Below are 19,731 nucleotides of genomic sequence, written 5' to 3' on the forward strand. Positions count from 1 at the left end.
GGCCTCATATTGCTACTTCCAAGGTTGATTTCGACAAGTTGAGTCGGCTGAAAGCTTTATTGTTTCAAAAGCATGTGGCCCTTACATCTGCTAGCGAGACCTACGCACTTCAAGTGGCAAGGTCATCGGCGGAGATACAGTCCCTTTTGAATACTAACTTTCCGAGTCACTTCGGTGAACTTGTGGGACGTATATTTAATGCATCCAGCACTGCTGGTATTGCTCATTTTTTCAAAGCCGTTGGTGTTGGTTTCGTTCACACCTTCTCTTCCATATTCGGTTTGATACCTTCGGCTATACACTCTATTTTCGGAAGCATTTTTGGGGGTTTCCCAATTACTTTGGCTTTATTGGCTGGAGTTTTGCTATTGTTGCTATTTTTTCGCAGTGGCTGTCCCGCCGCAACGAGATCCTGTATTGCTGCTCCCGTCAGCGCAGCTGTGTCGTGAACGCATGATGCAGTGTTTTGGAGCAACACTCCTGGCTCATTTGGAGTGTGACTGGTCTTTGTCGTTCCGACCGGTTTTGGATTGTGTGCAACCTGTGTTTCGATGCCTTTGGTGCTCGTTTGAACATGCACTGGCTTTCTGTCTCTCACTGCAGCGCTCTCCAGTGGTTGATCTTGATCTGTTGATGTTCCCGATTAGGGCTCATTCCCAGACTTGTGCACTACGGTTGCGTTTGCTTCGTGAAGCGGATTATGAGATTCCCTTCCTGGAGGAAGATGGTTTTGTCTCTTTCCTTGGCACTACACAGGGTGCCGCCCTGAATGGTTTTGGGGCTTTGGAACACACCTGCTCCATGGTACTTTGTGGCGTGGATCTTCCGATATTGACATATCTCGAAGTGGAGGAGCTTCTACGTTCTGTTGCTTCTGTCTGACAATTGGATTTTATTCTCTCTCTCCTGACTAAATTGACACTATATTGCAATTCGCTCTATCGTCACATGTTTCCTAAATTTATGACTTTGTTGTCTTCTCATCTTGTCGAAATGTTGGGTTTAAATTTAGGTCATGTTTTTTTTTGTTTTTATGTTGATAGAACCACTTGCTACCGACAAGGGGAGGGTGTAGTGTGGTCAGTTTTACGTATATTTTGCGCATTAGCTTCAGGCCTTAGGCCTCTGTGCACTTTGCCCTAAATATATTTTATTCATTTGCTAACAGCTTAGAGCCTCTGTGCACTTTACTCTAAATGCTTTCTATTAGGCTTCGTACTGTTATTTTACAGAATAGCCAGTTCTACGGTGTTGTTTTTTATTCATATCACACTGTTTTGCCTACTTCAGCACTGGAGTTCTTCATAACATATTCACTCTGTGCTTTAGTCAAGGATACAGTCTGGTACATTGCCGATAGACGTGGTAGGAGTCTAGACTTGCCATTCCTGCGCAGGAACATTTTGTGATCACGATGACATGTTAGTTATAAAATCACTTCCTTGTCCCAATACATGCAGAGGGAGATTCCGACCAGGGAACCACAACTAGACGCTGACTGCCTCGTTGCAGATGCTGAACCAGATCACAGGCCTTTGCTCAGGTATGAATGTGTCCGTCTCCCTAGTGATACAGAAAGGCAAGCTAAAAGCTTAACATGCTGTGCTCTAAATAGAACAAGCAGAGGGAGAGTAGAAACGGTTAGGAATTATGATAGCTTTATTTCTATGTTTTACTCTCCTGGTTACTATATCAATCCTACTATGTTGTATTGTTCTGGTTATTGCGGCTCACGCCTTAATATCTAAAATACAGTCGTTTTATTAAAACATTATATAAAACTTATACTGTCTTTGTCATTTGTATATGAGACCATATAGTGAATGAGAGAGTTGGTTTGGATCTGAGTGACCACGACTTCCCTGAGAAGTTCCAAAGATGTCATGCGCTCGGCTGCCCAATCATTTCTTCCCCGTGGGAGAAATGAGGCACTGCTAGTTAGCCGGAGCAACAACCGGATTTAGGGTGACAGAGTTCCTTACACGTGGGTCAGACTCAGTCCCCCACACCGTTATCGATCCTGCCGCCTAGAAATCCAGTAGTCTCATTTAGGATAAAGAGAGCCCACGCGACAGGTTGTAGGGGTGCCACCTGGCCACTACCCGCCTGGTGTACCAAGTACACTACAGAGCCCTGCCATATTTGGCACTTGCTAGCCTTAATAGTGAGGCCTGCCTTCTGCAGGGCCTCTAACACTTTGCAGAGGTGCTGCAAGTGTTCCTCCCAAGTGGAGCTCAAACACAGCAACATAATCGAGGTAGGCTGCACTGAAATCATCCAATCCAGCCAACACCTGGTTAATCAGTCTCTGAAAGGTGGCAGGGGCATTTTTCAGCCCAAAGGGCATCACCCTAAACTGGAAGTGCCCATCTGGGGTAGAAAATGCAGACCTCTCCTTAGCTCCCTCAGTCAGAGCAATCTGCCAATATCCAGAGGTCAAATCAAAATTACTTAGATATTTGGCAGCCCTAACCCATCAATGAGCTCATCAACTTGGGGGATGGGGTGCATGTCAGTCTTAGTGACTGCATTGAGTCCCCAAGGGCTAACATTTTGGATACCTCATCCTTTATGTTTGTCCCAACCTTGTCAGTCACCCTGCAAACTTTATGTTTCACGGGAGGAGGAATGTCCCCAGTGTCCACATCATGTGTACACAAATGAGTAACCCCTGGGATCTAGGAAAACAATGAAGCAAACTGTCCCAACACCTGGCTACAGTCCTTCTGTTGTTCTGGGGTCAGTGAGAGGGAGCGGTTCACACCCTCCCACCCATCTTTCTCCTTATCAGACAGGACGTCAGGAAGAGGCTCACTCTCTTCCTCCACCCCATCATCGGTTGCTAGGAGCATTTTCCCCTCTGTCCTCTCAAAGTGAGGCTTGAGGAGGTTCACATGTAGGACCCTCAAACGGTTCCTAGGAGTCCGCAAGTTCACCAGATAGGTGACATCACTCTTGTGCTCCACCACCTCAAAAGGCCCAGTTCACTGGTCCTGGGGACCCCGAGGATCCACTGGGACTATCACCCACACTTTCTGGCCAGGCTGAAACTCAACCAGAGTGGCATTCTTGTCATACCAGCGTTTCATGTCTTCCTGGCTTGCTTACAAGTTCTCTTGAGCGAGCTTCCTGAAGCATGCTGTCTGGTTTCTAAACGCCAGCATGTAACTGAATACATCCTGGGGGGGCTTACTGGAGGTTTTCTCCAAGTCTTCCCCAACCAGACTCAAGGGTCCCCTGACAGGGTGGCCATACAGTAACTCAAAAGGGCTAAATTCAAGACCCTTTCATGGCCCCTCCTGTAGGCGAACAGAAGGCATGGAAAGAGGACGTCCTACTTACGCCTCAAAGGCTCTGAAAGGCCCATGATCATGTCCTTCAAGGTGTGGATGAATCTCTCAACCAGACTGTTTCCTTGGGTATGGTAAGGAGTGGTAAGCTTGTAGGTTACCCCACACTCCTTCCATGGAGACTTCATTTATGTTGATATGAAGTCGGTACCCCTATCAGATACCACCTCCTTGGGGAACCCCATGTGGGTAAAACCCCCCCATCAATGCATGTCCCACCACAGGGGCTGTGTTTGACCTCAGAGGGATAGCTTCCGGGTATCGGGTGGCATGGTCCACCAAGACCAGGATGAACCTGTTGCCCATGGCTGTCTTGTGATCCAGAGGCCCCACAATGTCAATACCAACCCTTTCGATGGGGGTGCTGACCACCAGAAAAGGTTGGAGGGGAGACTTACATTTCCCCCCACTCTTGCCACTTGCCTGACAAGTTTGGCAAGACCCAATGTGTGCATCTGAGTGCCTGTGCATTTGGGGCCAGTAAAAGTGGGTGAGAAGCCGTTCAATGGCCTTGTCCTGCCCCAAATGTCCAGCTAAAGACACATCATGAGCCAGACCCAGTAGGAAGGCTCTGAAGTACTGGGGTACCACCAGCACATGGGCTGACCCAGGCTCAGCAACTTTAGGCTTGCTATATAGGAGGCCGTCCTCCCAATAAATCAGATGTGAACCAGACTCCTTGCCACACTCCTGGCCTGCAGCCTGCTACCGCAAACCCTCCAGAGTAAGGCATGTCTTCTGTGCCTCACAGAATGCTTTCCTGGTGGGTACCCCTTCCTGCTGCCACTGAGTCAGCTCAAGGACCTCCCCCAGTTCAGCCACCTGTTCTCCTGTAGGCTCTGGGGCATCTTCCTCAGGTTCAGCGTCCTCCCGGACCGTGGAAACTTCTGGAGCAGGTTGCGGTGACCCTTGACCTTCCTCCTTCTGGCAGACACCTGGGTCACTCTTTTAAGCTTCAGGGTCTCCTGGTCACTCTGATGGGCTGCCATTGGCCAGGTGGACACCCACACCCTCTGAGGCAGGCCCAACATCTCCAAGTGAGACCTGTGTTCCACCTCCTTCCAAGGGGACTCCTCCAGGTCAATGCCAAGCAGATAATCTAAAGGTATGGTTGGACTCCCAGCTACTCTCAAGGCACCTGAGACCCCCGATTCAAAGGGAACTTGAGTTGTCTACAGCAACTACTTGGTGAGGTACATGGGGATCCATCTACTCTTCAGACACCAGGGGGGTCATTCTGACCCTGGCGGTCACCGACCGCCAGGGCCAACGACCGCGGAAGCACCGCCAACAGTCTGGCGGTGCTTCCATGGGCATTCTGACACCGGCGGTGTCTCGCCGGTTTCCCGCTGCCCCAGGGAATCCTCCACGGCGGCGCTGCTTGCAGCGGCGCCATGGGGATTCCGATCCCCTTACCGCCATCCTGTTCCTGGCGGTTTTCACCGCCAGGAACAGGATGGCGGTAACGGGTGTCGTGGGGCCCCTGGGGGCCCCTGCAGTGCCAATGGCATGGGCACTGCAGGGGCCCCCTAACAGGGCCCCACATTGATTTTCAGTGTCTGCCAAGCAGACACTAAAAATCGCGACGGGTGCCACTGCACCCGTCGCACGCCTTCAACTTCGCCGGCTCCATTCGGAGCCTGCTTCCTCGTTGAAGGCGCTTTCCCGCTGGGCCGGCGGGCGGCCTTCTGGCGGTCACCCGCCAGCCCAGCGGGAAAGCCAGAATGGCCGCCGCTGTCATTGGACCGCGGTGCGGTCATTCGGCGGCTCCCGCCGGGCGCGCAGTTACCGCCGCCAGCGGGAGTCGGAATGACCCCCCAGGTGTCTTCTCACAGTAGTCACACTGGCTCCTGTGTCTCTCAGAGCCTCCACCCTCTGTCCATTGATGATCACCCACTGCCTGTACATTTTAGTGTTCTCAGGCACAAGGGTCCCCTGGACCATCTCACTGTCTCCTAGTGAGACAAGGGTCATCTCATCTGGCTCCCACCCTCCTGGAACGAACTCCTCCCCAAGTGCTATACTGGCCAAACCCTGTGACTGAGCACCAGTTGGTGCCTGTGTCCACTAGGGACATTTTGGATCCCCCTCATATGACCCACCTGATCACATGCATAGCACTTGCGGGGACCCTTCTCTGGAGGTTTCCCTGTAGAGATCCATTGGTTCTTCTCACCTGGGGGCTGGGAATCCTTACCTTGGGAACTAGGTTGGGGCCCTTTAGAGAACTCCCCTAATCGTCAACAAAAGCACAACTTTTATTTATATGCTTTGTTTTTTTGAGTATTAAATATTATGGAGAATTGTAAATATTTCCCCCTTTAAGTTGTAGCTTTTTTATTACTGTTTATTGTATTTTACTTAAGGTTGCATTTGGAATATCATGTATTTTAATTGAATTCCATGTATTGTTTTGTAGCAGTTTCAGTTTTTTAGATCTTTTTAAATTTAATATTAATGTATAAATTTATATTAATTTTATTTTACCTTTTTTTATTTTCTTTGCTTTTTAATGTTTGAGAATGTTTGCCTTTAATGTAAGTTTTATTTTTAATGTTAATGGTTTTATAACTCATTAAATATATGTGTATTACATATAGAAATGTATTGTGTTTTTTAAACTCTAAATTATTTGTTTATTTTTATTTAATTACTATATTTGTAATTAATGTTATTATTAACAAAAGTTTAGATTTTTTAAAGTTTGTATAATGTTCAATAAAGTTAAATACATATTTACTTACCTATATAATTTGAAATGTTTTTCTTCATAGTTTTGTAGTCAACTTTATAGAGTAACTATATAAAGTTTATATTTTTGTCCAACATTTGTGCAGAGATGTTTTTGTAGTACTTTATTTTTTAATTCAGTATTATATCATAGAGTCATGAAGTTACTCTGAGAGAGTGTGAAATCATTTTGTACAATCCAGTGAAATCGCTCAGCTCTATGCTTTGTAATTTCTTAGCTCAATACTGTGAAATTCCTAAATGCAATATACTGAAATAATCCATATCATTACTGTAGAATGCATGAGCACAATTCAGTGAAGTCGCTGAACCCAATACAGTGAAATCACAGATTAAAATGTAGCAATATCACTCAATACTATACTGTGAAATCCCTCCAGCCAATACAGTGACATGCCAGTACCATGTTTCCACTCCATCTTGTGACATAACTATGCGTAAAACAGTGAATCACTAAACGCAATACTGTGTAATTACAACGCTGTAAGGTAAACTCACTCAGCCTGATAGAGTGAAGTCAGTCAGTGTGGCATAGTGAAGTTCACACAATGGAGTAGAATTACTCATTGCTATATAGAGAAATAGAGTGAAATCACTCGTGGAGCTTTGCAAGTGACAGCCTGCAGGGTTAGTTATTTGTATACTAAGCCACAGCTCTCCTGTTTCTCTCTCCCCACCTAGAGAAGGGTCCTATTGCATTCAAGAGCTGTCGTAGGGCCCCTCTTTGGGGGACCTAACTTGATTAAGCTCTCCTAGGAGAGAGTTCTCCAGGACACATATTCAGGGCCCACTTCGTGAACCCACATGGATGCGTCTATCTGAGTACCAAACCCGTTACATAAAACTTCTCCAGGAGTTCTGGATAATGCTGTATATCAACGCAGAGAAGACAGTAAAATAAATATCGCTTCACAAGATAATGAGTGTAAAAGAAGGGGTTAGGCAGGCTTAAAACAGTCAGAATCTATCCAACTGAGTAGATCAAACCAGCTTATTCTCAAAAAATGTCTGGTGAAGTTTGCATGATGTCCTCACAGCTACCAGTTAGGCATCATTCACAAGTTGCAGACGGCCCTGCCAGTGTCAAATACATCTTTAATCAGTCAACAAACAGTTCTCTTAATAGGACGATAAATCTAGAGATCCACAAAATTTGAAAAGCGAAGCAGAGGAAAGAGACTGCGTACCTGTGGGTATCGCCATGTTCACTGCGATGGAGGATCCGGCCAAGATGAGAGACCAGCCTTGGCAGTGCCTGCGGCCGATGTGATCCAACACCAGGTAGACCCCCACTTTGGCCGGGATCTCGATGATCCCAAAGATGAAGTGGGTCAAGTAGGGGTTCAAGCTGAAGCCGGTGATCCTAAAACTGATACCGTAGTAAGTGAAAGGCACCCCAAACCTGTTGGACAAGAAGTAAGAGGTAGTTGAGTCCTGTTGTTGTCCTCTGTTTATTCAGAATTCTAATGACAATGGTGGTCATTCTGACCCTGGCGGTCTTTGACCGCCAGGGCGGAGGACCGCGGGAGCACCGCCGACAGGCCGGCGGTGCTCCAATGGGGATTCCGACCGCGGCGGTAAAGCCGCGGTCGGACCGGCACCACTGGCGGGGTCCCGCCAGTGTACCGCGGCCCCATTGAATCCTCTGCGGCGGCGCAGCTTGCTGCACCGCCGCGGGGATTCCGACCCCCCCTACCGCCATCCAGATCCCGGCGGTCGGACCGCCGAGATCCGGATGGCGGTAGGGGGGGTCGCGGGGCCCCTGGGGGCCCCTGCAGTGCCCATGCCACTGGCATGGGCATTGCAGGGGCCCCCGTAAGAGGGCCCCTAAATGTATTTCACTGTCTGCTGCGCAGACAGTGAAATACGCGACGGGTGCAACTGCACCCGTCGCACAGCTTCCACTCCGCCAGCTCGATTCCGAGCCGGCTTCATCGTGGAAGCCTCTTTCCCGCTGGGCTGGCTGGCGGTCTGAAGGCGACCGCCCGCCAGCCCAGCGGGAAAGTCAGAATTACCGCCGCGGTCTTTCGACCGCGGAACGGTAACCTGACGGCGGGACTTTGGCGGTCGGCCTCCGCCGCCCGCCAAGGTCAGAATGAGGGCCAATATTTGTTATCCCTAACCACACACTACCTACAGTATAGAAATCCTATGTAATAGGATCACCCAAACATGACCACCAACTCTGAAAATCACCATCATGATAACTATCAAGGGCACCATCATAGTCTTTTGATTTAAAATAGATTTATAGACAGCCATCTTCAGCTCCATCCACTCAGGAGCACCCATGGTCCTATGCCCCCACCACAGTTTCAACCTGGGGAGGAAGACAATCAGCAGCATGCTCATCCCATCCTCAATGCATCAATTAATACGGCCACCTTCCCTGACGAATGGAACCATGCAGAATTCAAACCCCTACTCAAGAAAGCATCCCCATACCCCAGCAATCTCAAGAACTAACACCCTATCTCTCTACTACCCTTCCCTGCCAAGGCCCTCGAGAAAGCCATCAATCGCCAATGCATGGAACACATGAAGAACCATATTTTGTTGGACACCTCCCAATTGCTAGATCAAGGAAAAACAGCGGCCCTTATCCTACTCAAACTTTCAGCAGAATTTGATGCAGTATGTCACAACATCCTGATCAAAAGAAAGCATCAAATCGGAATTAGAGAAGACATCTTCAAGTGGATCGCCTCCTTCCTCACAGTGACAACCCAGAGAATATGCCTCCAGCTCTTCACCTCGGAAATTAAGAACAACCTCTGTGGCATCCCTCAAGGCTAATCCGTCAGCCCCACCTTGTTCAACACCTATATTATTCCCTTGACCAACATCATTAGATCACACGGAAGAAACATCTTTTCTTGCGCCAGCGACACCCAACTCACCCTTTCACTATCTAAAGACTCTGACACAATGCTAACAAAGTTCCACAAGTGCATGACCAACATTGTTGACTGGATGAGAACCAACTACCTCCAACTCAACACAGACAAGATGGAACTACTAATGTTTGGAAACACCTCCTCCGGGAACGACCCATGGTGGTCCCCGGAAACAGGATCTCCACCAACACCATCCAGACACACCCGCAACCTTGGCATCATTCTGGATGATAGACTGACAATGAGGAAATAGATCAATGCAGGGTACGCCTTCTGCTTCCTAACGCTCCGCATGCTCGGCAAGATTTTTAAGTGGCTCCTCATCGACTCCAGGCCCACAAGCACGCAAGCCCTGATCACCAACCAATTGGACTACAGCAATGCACTCTATGGAGGGATCACCATACAACTCCTCAAGAGACTACAGACTATACAGAACTCGGCAGCCAGACTCATCCTTGAACTCCCCAAGAGGACCCACATTACCCCTCACCTCTGAAATCTCCATTGGATCCCTGAGACAAAGAGATGCCAGTTCAAGATGTTGGTCCATGCTTTCAAAGCCCTCCAAAACCTAGGACCCGAGTACATCAACCACCAACTGAATTTCCACCTCCTGTTCAGACACTTATGCTCCGCCTCCGTCTTCGACACCCCCAGCATATGTCGCAGCAACAGCAGAGGGATCTCTTTCACCTACCTAGCCGCAAAATCTTGGAACAACCTCCCACTTCACCCACGGACTTCACCCTCCCTGTTGGAATTCAGAAGAGGGCTTAATACCTAGTTATTCGAATGAGCCCCAGCAACAACAGATATCAGCACCTGGATAATCTCATGGGTGATTAGTGCTTTCTACAACTCCATCTGGAATGGAATGTTTCATGTATCAGAGAAAATTAACCAGAAGGCTCTGTTTTAGATATGAACTGAAAAATAGCAAGTGATTTGGTTTAAAAGACTGTATCATACCTAGGACCCTAAACTTAATGGAACTTGGCATTATACTTTGGGACAGTTGCAGTAGTGTTGTGATCCTGCCACAGAGGTCTACAGTTCTCGTGTTTTTTTAATTGATGTGCCTCAATGCAGTGTCTTATGTTTGCGTGTACTTGTGGAGTTCTAGTCGCCACATGGAGACTGCAGGAACATGGGGCGATTTCCACTGGATAGCTGTGGCTCTCCTAGACATCACAAGTGCCAAACCAATAAAGCAACTGGTAATTTTAACATGCCTTGGGTGTTGGCATGAGGCTGAGGAGATTGGTTGTAGTTTGAACTGGCGTTGCTTTTCCGTCCATTCTAGGACCAAATCTACCCACTCGGTCCAAAATAATTCACCTGGGGCTGTGCCGTTTCATTTCGACGAAGGTTGTCTCCACATGTTATGTCACTTGGATGACATGAGATATACCTAGTGCAAAGAATTAAACTGGATACTCGTCAGTTGTCCATTTCGGGAGACATTACATACAGGTCGGAGTATGGCTGCCCACTTTGAGTCTAACAATTCCTCACACAAGTTCAACTCCCAGTTTTCTTTCAGACCGCCCAAAGCTTGAGTCACAGGGATTCGCACAAGTTGGTAATCAAACATCTTCTCCCCAATGTAAGCAACATTTGCAGCGTGGTCTGTTTCAGGCTCTCTTGGGGTTTGCTCCCCTGTTAGCCTGACCACCCTGCAAAGTGCTGCATGCATTGAAAATTGTCCAAATGGCAATCCTAGCCCTTCTTATTTTGGCAACATGCATGATGGAGCCTCAGTCATAGAGCTGACCCCACCACAATTTTAGTCCATTAAGACAAGGTAGTTGAATCCTGCACATAAACACATTCTGGTAGGACCAGAACAGATTCTCAGGGACATACCAGGTGTGTTGCTTAATCTTCTGCAGATATCGGCACCAGCAATTTCTGGTGGCACCTGCAAGAAAAGGGATCCTGCCTGAGCATGGTCTGCCCCTAAAGAGGAACTCAGTTATAGGCAAACCTCCTAGTGAGGCCACTATGTACCACTCCTTAGAAGAGCCATATGGATTGAACCATTCCCGTTGGGTTGTGCTGCTCTGTAGTAAGGTTAACATTCAGACATCCCTGGGTCATCTTCAGTAGTTGGGAGCTACAGATTGGATAAGGCTACTCTGCACGGTCTAGAACCTCATGTCATCTCAGCACCGAGCTGAGGTCCTGGAAGGAGCCCCCCGGAAACATAACTGGCTTGATGGAAAAGAGGTACAGCATGTGCGTCAGGAGAACCACTGTGGCCAAAGTTCCTTGGCCCCGAGTATGGTGAGGGGTAGTCTGAGCCAAAATTCAATTGATGTCTGAGGAGTCGCCAAGGTATCTGCAAATTCCAGGCAACTGTGTCTGCTTGAATTCTTCAAGCATTCAGTCCAAGGGATTTTAAAACATTGGCATCAGTTCCAAACCATGAGTGAACTGCAGGGTGATATTAAGTGTGCCAAGTACTGTCAAGATTAAATGCAGGACTAAATAATATTCAGTTTTAGACTTTGCACCAAGCACCAGCACCAGGTTCTCCTAGTTTCCTCACAGCTTCTAGCCATCCACATGAGTTTGGCCATGACTGGTCAATCCTGCCTCCTCCCTCTGATGATGGACACCTGAGCAGATATTACTTTGCCCGTTTTGACCCTCACAGATATGATGACCAGCTTGGTCAGAGTGGACCTCGATCCTGGTGACCGAAGTCTGCATACACTGATGCTGTGTACAGAAGTGCGTTTAGAGAAGCATTAGAAGGAAAAGTACACTCATGTGAGGATTTGGGGTGTACTATATGATATGGCTGTGGGGCCCTATTGTGCAGTACACTCACAGATACTGTCGTAAGTCCAGTCAGGCTCGTTTACCTAACCTCAAGCCCAACCCCGGGTAGCTGCAGCTGTGAGCAGAAAGGCTTGGCAAAGGAACTTAGGGCCAGATGTATCAAGCAATTTTGCATTCGCAAACGTTGCGAATCGCAGAATTCAGCTGTTTGCGAATGGAAAAATGCCTTTCAAGATGTATGAAAGGCACTCGCTGTGCAATATTAAGGAATCACAAAAATAGCGATTCCTTAACATTGCGACCCCATTTAGAGATCGCAAATTGGGATTCTCTAAATAGGAAATCCCAAATAGGGAATTCCTATTTGGGATTTCCAAAGCACATGTATCAAGCTTTTTCTGAATGTGAATTGGGCATTTAGGAAATGCAATTACCACCAAATCCAATTTGGTGATATGCATGTGCAATTTTAAAAAATGCATTATAAATGCATTTTAAAGAATTACATGTAGCACACACATGCCCCTAGGGCATGTTTGTGGTTTACATGTCTGCAAATATTTTTTTGGGGTGCATCAGAGGGGGACTTAGGCCCCAGCACCCTGGGGTTTGCATTAACTAATTTGCAAATTCCTCACTGGAATTCGCAAACCATTCGTACCTCTGGGCCTACAGGCCCATAGGGATGAATGGAGTCCCATTCCCTAATTGCGATTTGGTAATAGCGAATGCGAATTTGAAGAAATCGCTATTACCGATTCACAAATTTCAAACATCCCATTTTTCATTTCTTAAATAGCGATTTCTTAAAATTCGCTATTTACAAAATGCAAACTGGGAGCTTGATACATCTGGCCCTTGGTGTAAGGCATATGACACCACCAAACAACAAAATAAGAAAGTCATATAACCAGAAAGAAAGATAACATCAATTTTTAAAACTAGTGCATACTTTTATGAATCATTAGAGTCCTTGATCATCAAAATCCACTGGAGGGTTCTAGAGGTATGAATTTTTAAACATTAAATAACTTTAATTCAAACACAAACAAGCAGTGGGCAACCAAACGTTTGTAAACTTTTGAAAAATTTGGAAGAGTTTGTCTGGCAACTCCGACCCTTCTTGGGCAACCAATTCCGACAGGACCAAGGTCTAAGAGGCTAGAAAGGATACTTTGGACAGTTACCTGGCCACCAGAGCCTTTTCCAGTACAATTCTAACCTTTAGGAAACAACAGCCATAGATGACAATGAAGTGGTCCTGATGCTGGGGATGCAGGCGGAAAGATGCCCAAAGATGCTCCTGATGCTGCGCTTTCCACAGGGGTAAGTTCCAGGTTATCCTTCAGTCCATGGGTGAGGTGGGCAACTTTGGCCACTGTACTTGGGGTCCCAGAAAGTCCTCTTAACAATGGTAGAAAGGCAGCTGCGGCAGACCTTTGGTTCCCACGACACACAAGTCAGGCTGAAAATCTTTGGTGGGGGTTAGTGTCCCTCTTGGGCAACAAACTTAAGAATAGACAACAGCCACAGGTCCAGCGAACACAGGTATACCTTTCAGCTATCTCAAATAAGTGCCTTGAAGTGCCCAGCAGCAGGTGGCGGCAAAACCTTTGCTACCAACTTGGGGATTTTGGCTTTTCCAGGTTTAATGCCCCTGATGGTGTTCCAAGGGCCCAGCTGATGGACCCTTAGAGTCACTGCTTTGATCTGAGGCTGGGAATCAACAAGCCAGAAGCCACAGACACGATCCAAGGTTTGCTAGCCCAAAGTGCACCTTGTGGTCCTTCCAATGGTGCAACCTCTCTTTGGCACTTTCAATGCCTGCAGGATGATATACTTTTGGTCCAAATCTATGCTGAACTAAGGGGCATTAAGCCACGGGTGCGATATTTATCCTAGGAAAGAGCCCTGGGGGTACGACGCGGTCACTAGTAGGACCCTCCTCTTGGGTGATGAAGTTCCTGTGATGTGTGGCATCTGGCTGTCCTGGAGTCCAACGGCGTGCATCCGAATAAATGTCTACTTTAGAGCCACCGGATACCACTGTGTGTACCTTTAGTCATCTCGAAGTCAGTGGCACATCACAATGGCATCCCACCATCACCCCACAACAACAATGTAAACACACTGGTAATTAGGAATCCCGAACAATATGTAGTTCATTGAATTACGTTGTGGCACTGTGCTGACTCCAGACAGTTAACCATGTGTCCAACATAAACACCACACCGTCTTCCTTCCAGCTCCATGAGAAATCCGGTACGAAAACAAGGATGCTGACCATGTCACAGTGGAGTAACAAAACTTCTGGGCCCCCCAGTCCAGTACATGGAGGGGCCCCCACTGGACACACTCAGGAGCTCTCAAGCCAGGGATCTCCGCTGAGGGGGCCCCCCTGCCCAGTACATGGAGGCCCCCCCCCCACTGGACACACTCAGGAGCTCTCAGGCCACGGTACTCTGCTGAGGGGGCCCCATGGAGCTCGGGTCCCCCAGCGCCATGGCTGCTGTGGGGACCTGTGTTACACCGCTGCCATTTGATTTTGACACATGACAGAGGTCGTGTTCTAATGCCAAGCGAGCCTTTTTTCAGAAACATATCGAGCACGGGGACTCACCGCAAAAACACCTGCATTTTATTGACGCTAATTACACACCAGCGCTGATAAAAAAAAGTGTTTACGTAACGCCAGCTTGTCTAATAGTAATCTTTCCACGCGACAACGCCCTGATCTTTGTGCATCATATTTTTAGGTCAAGACAAGCCTGGAAACGTCTAACTGCGTCCTATGAGGCAATTAATAAATTAGAGCAAGGCCTGTGCATACATAGTATAGAGGTACAAGTCAAACTCTGGCAAGGCGAAAAAGGTAGCTCTCTGTTGCACATCCGCTATAGACAGACAGGACCCCTAAGGACACTGCCACAGGACCCCCGCTCTGGTTAATGGTGCACTTGGGGTGATTGCACATCGGGTTAAGAAGCAGATATTCACACGTCAAATTAGATTTTGTTATATATTCCATGTTTTGTAACTCTCCCTTTTTTCTCCTCCAGTTTATAGGCAACAGTCAATCAATCAATCAGTATTTGTAAAGCGCGCTAATCACCACAGGAATATCAGTCAGGCCTTTAACGAAGATTTGTAAGTCAATGTACTCCCCTGAGCACCCCATCAGTATCCATCAGTTTGGGGATATGAATGATGAGGTGCTGATGAAGGCCGACTGACTCGAGGGGCTCCTGTGGCAGAACCATGTAGACAAGACGAGATCACTAGATGGTAAGGATCAGAGAAGTAAGTCCCAAAAACATCTCATCGTTTGTAACCTTACCGCTATCCCATTTCACTTTAAATTTAAATGTTATTTTGTTTTTTCACACATCCCGCCAATATCCTTATCAGACTATATCCCCCATTCTGGGGACATCACTTACCTAAGGAATCCGGTACTCAGGTAACAGACCTGATGATGAAAATATTGACTATATCACCGAGTGGAGATTACATCCAGTACAGGTGGTAACAGTGGTTGAGGGTCTCTGAAAGGACTCTGGAGAGACTCTGGTATTGAGTGTGCTTCACTCCCTTTTCTGATTTGTGCTGTCATAGAGTGCAACAGTCCTGCCCTTCTCAAGATGGCACAACCCTTCCTCGGTCATCAGGAGCTTGGTAGCCCACACCATAGGTGTGGCTACCTAAATGCTACACGCCCTTGGGAAAACTGGTTCTAGCACTGGGCTTCCCTCTCTGCCTCTAACTTGTGTACAGGAACAACGGGCAGCCAGCCCGGGAATGTTATCACCATTTGCCTTTCAAAGGTGGCTTCACTTTCGAAGCTCACCTTTGGGGTTAACACCCCAAGTGGCCATCCTTGGGGAGGAGGTCACACCTCACTCTGCAAACAACTGACGTTGTTCCTGAGTCTGGGTGTCATATACATGTCTCTTTAGGTGGTCAAAAAGCTGTCTGTGTGCCAGGGTCTGTAGAGGCCACTGGATTAGCTGTGGCACAGAGTGGCAACTTTCCAAAAGTTGCTTAACTATAAAAGCGACATAAATGTCAACTTGACCATCGAGCTTCATTTAATGCCATGATTAATTTGATACCTTACAGTACCCAGTTAGGTAGTCCCTTTTAGAAGTTAGTTAGGCTGGGGTGGCAGCTGGTAACTCTAGGCCTGATTTAGAACTTGGGGGACGGGTTATTCTGTCCCAACGGTGACAGATATCATGTCAGCGGAAATCTAAATCCAATTATATTCTATGGGATTTAGATTTTAGTGGATGGGATATCAATCACCATGGTTATGGAGTAACCCGTCCACCAAGTTCTAAATAAGGACCTCTTTGTTTGCCAATGGGACTACTAACTTTCCTCAGCAACACAACTTTTAGGGTTTTGCTGCTAAGACATATATGAAACTATACATCTTGCCTAAAAATATACATACAGGTCCTTGGCATAGGGCTCTATAGGCCTGGCTTAGAGAAGACTTACATATATCATTCTGGGACTCAGGGACTTTGTCATAAATGTTCACTCATGTTTCCATTATATTTCTGAGAGCTTGTGATGAGCCCCAAATATCTATTTGCCAGGAGCTCTAGTAATGGCTGGAAAAGAAACCTTGTTTGCAAGGCTGACATTTCTACCTTACTACTAGCTGTGGATTTCTGCTGCCGGGACAGACATACTCAGCACCTTGATAGCGTCAGCGGTGTGAAGGGAAGTGTTGTGCCGCGGAGCCACACCTACAGACAACCCAAGGCAGTCATAGATCAGCTGTTCACATGTAGGGAATGCTGGAATAGAAACTACCTACCACAGGATGGCAGCCCACAGCGTGATACGTCTCAGGCGACGTGTCTTCACTAAGTCCCAGTAGAAATAGACCCTGTTCTCCACCTTCACTTTCTTCTGAAGCATCTAGAAAGATAAGAAACAATCATGGCATCGGCACATTTAGCACGTCAGGAAGGCAAGAGGCTCGGTTGAAAGTTTAAAATGTCTTCTAGTTGCATATTGGGTTAAAACATGAAGAAGTCCACAGGTTGTGGTAAAAACAGGTGGCAAATGTATGCAAAACACTCCATACAAACCTAGAGGCGCTGATCAAGATGGAGCTGCAACCTGCAGGTGTAAATGTGCACTTGCAAATGTGCCTTAGTGTGGGGGTGGTGGGATGTACAAATTTGCATGAATGCACTTTCCTCCCAGTTTCACACCTCAGAGTGAGTTATAACCTACCAGTTGTACGTTTCGCCTCACTCCAAGGTGTACAAACAGTGCTCGTGAGCTCTCTGCTCCTGTGATTTGCTGGTGGTTTCAGCAGCTCCAAATCTAGGGAGCAAAAATCTGCAATTTCCACCCACATTGTAATCTGATTTCGAAGGCAAACAGGAGTTTATACTGAAAAATAATGTCGTTCTGCAACATACAATTGTATGTGATACCAATTGGCCAATGGTAAGCCACAAAAAATGTTTTTATTTTAAGAAATCATACGTGTTACGTGTCATACCACTTTTGGGGAACCACAGGGCAGAAAGTCCTACTGGGCACCAACCGTGAGACATGCTTTGCCTTTGGGTCCTGGAGTCTTACCACGGCTCTGCAGACTGGGACAAGTAGAACCTTCCACACTTGACTCAGTGTAGTAAGGGCGAGCAGTCAAAGGCTTCTCAAAGAGACGTGTGCGGAAAGAGCTGAGAACTCGGGGGGAGATTTACGGATTTGAGGCACGAATGCAGCACACAGGAAAGAGGGGAAAAGGAGAAATAGTGATATTCCTCCTTCTTGTGTCTCACCTGGAAAGGCGTACAGTGTTGCCACATCCCCAGATTTACACAGTCTTGTAAATCTGGGGATGCGTCAAAATCAATTGGTGTTGCGTGGGAACACCCACCGCAACGACCATGGAACGCCTCCCTAGCGCAGATATAGGTAATGCAGTGATTTGTACTGTCTTGCCTTACTCTGTATTTATGAGGCCATGAAAAGCCAAACAAAAGTTGAAGCAACGGCGCCACAAGGGCCTCATAAATATGAGTCTCGATAGTCAAACAGCAGACACAATAACGTACTGCCCAGTTCAGTGCTTATGCTTTTAGTTAAAAGAAAGTGCTTTAATCATACAGCAAAACTAAATACTACACACACCAAAAGTAGTTTTGGTACAGGGTTGTAATCTCCCTACAAGCTCTAGTGGACCGCTGACACTCTCTATGATTCCTCCTGCCCTCCTCCTCTCGCGGGGAACTTCCACCCTCCTGGGGAATCTCTATCAATTACCCCAAGTGCTAGTTCATAGGTGAGTTTAATAGTCTTTAGGCACAACAAGTATGTATTAGCAGAGGTTACTGCCCTAGCAGCAGACTTCGGGGGTCATTCTGATGTTGGCGGGCGGCGGGAGCCGCCAGAAGACTGTACCGCGGTCGAAAGACCGCGGCGGTCATTCTGGGTTTCCCACTGGGCTGGCGGGCGACCGCCAAAAGGCCGCCCGCCAGCCCAGTGGGAAACAGCCTTCCCACAAGGACGCCGGCTCAGGATTGAGCCGGCGGAGTGGGAAGGTGCGACGGGTGCAGTGGCACCCGTCGCGTATTTCAGTGTCTGCAAAGCAAACACTGAAATACAAGGTGGGGCCCTCTTACGGGGGCCCCTGCAGTGCCCATGCCATTGGCATGGGCACTGCAGGGGCCCCCAGGGGCCCCGCGGCACACCCTACCGCCATCCTGTTCCTGGCGGGAGACCCGCCAGGAACAGGATGGCGGTAGGGGGTGTCAGAATCCCCATGGCGGCGGAGCACGCTCCGCCGCCATGGAGGATTCTCAAGGGCAGCGGATAGTCGGCGGTACACCGCCGACTTTCCGTTTCTGGCCGCTGCTGAACCGCCGCGGTCAGAATGCCCAGCGGTGCACCGCCAGCCTGTTGGCGGTGCTACCGCGGTCATTCGCCCTGGCGGTTTTTACCGCCAGGGTTAGAATGACCCCCTTCATCTTTGCTCAGATTGGGCAAAGTCTCTCAGTTTGTGTGGGCACAGCCCCATGTTGCTCAAACACCATGGTGAAACAGGGGAGCGCCTTGTGTGGTTGATCACTTTGCACCCCCTGGTTTCAGTGTCGGTGAAGGTGGACCAGTATCAGGGGGTCATTCTGACCCCCGCGGGCGGCGGCGGCCGCCCGCGTGGAGGGAGCCGCCATATGAGACCATTCTGGCTTTCCCGCTGGGCTGGCGGGCGACCGCCAGAAGGCCGCCCGCCAGCCCAGCGGGAAACCCCTCCCCACGAGGAAGCCGGCTCCGAATGGAGCCGGCGGAGTGGGTATGTGCGACGGGTGCAGTGGCACCCGTCGCGTATTTCAGTGTCTGCATAGCAGACACTGAAATACAAAGTGGGGCCCTCTTACAGGGGCCCCTGCAGTGCCCATGCCATTGGCATGGGCACTCTAGGGGCCCCCAGGGGCCCGCGGCACCCCCTACCGCCATCCTGTTCCTGGCGGGAGACCCGCCAGGAACAGGATGGCGGTAGGGGGTGTCAGAATCCCCATGGCGGCGGAGCGCGCTCCGCCGCCATGGGGGATTCACAAGGGCAGCGGAAAACCGGCGGGAGACCGCCGGTTTTCCTTGTCTGACCGCGGCCAAACCGCCGCGGTCAGAATGCCCTGCGGGGCACCGCCAGCCTGTTGGCGGTGCCCCCGTCATTTTAGCCCTGGCGGTCAACGACCGCCAGGGTTAGAATGACCCCCTCAGTGTGCTCTGCAGGCTCATCAGTATGCAGGGATCAGAGCAGATCGGTCTTCACCAGAAGCGCTTCTTAAAAGTGATGCAGGTGAATGTGTATCTGGGCCAATGCAGACAAGTGCTCATCTTGCAGTGGTTCCTCAAGAATGGGCATCTCAGTGGCAGCACCAGGCCTTTGGAGTTAGCATCAGAAGTGCTGG

General features: G+C 48.5%; 1 protein-coding gene across 2 annotated transcripts in view; it reads right to left on the bottom strand.

Moving 5' to 3' along the window:
- The window catches only part of LOC138296894 (solute carrier family 22 member 7-like), a 259,538-nt gene that overhangs the window by 41,597 nt on the left and 198,210 nt on the right, over nucleotides 1-19,731 (bottom strand). For both annotated transcript variants that reach the window (XM_069236390.1, XM_069236389.1), the window contains exons 6-7: nucleotides 16,617-16,720; nucleotides 7,289-7,503 (exon numbers count right to left, since the gene is read on the bottom strand). In XM_069236390.1, coding sequence (XP_069092491.1) covers nucleotides 7,289-7,503; nucleotides 16,617-16,720 — 319 coding nt within the window. The remainder of the gene's footprint in view (nucleotides 1-7,288; nucleotides 7,504-16,616; nucleotides 16,721-19,731) is intronic.

The sequence above is a fragment of the Pleurodeles waltl genome, chromosome 5, assembly GCF_031143425.1.
Source record: "Pleurodeles waltl isolate 20211129_DDA chromosome 5, aPleWal1.hap1.20221129, whole genome shotgun sequence".
Classification (NCBI taxonomy): Eukaryota; Metazoa; Chordata; class Amphibia; order Caudata; family Salamandridae; genus Pleurodeles; species Pleurodeles waltl.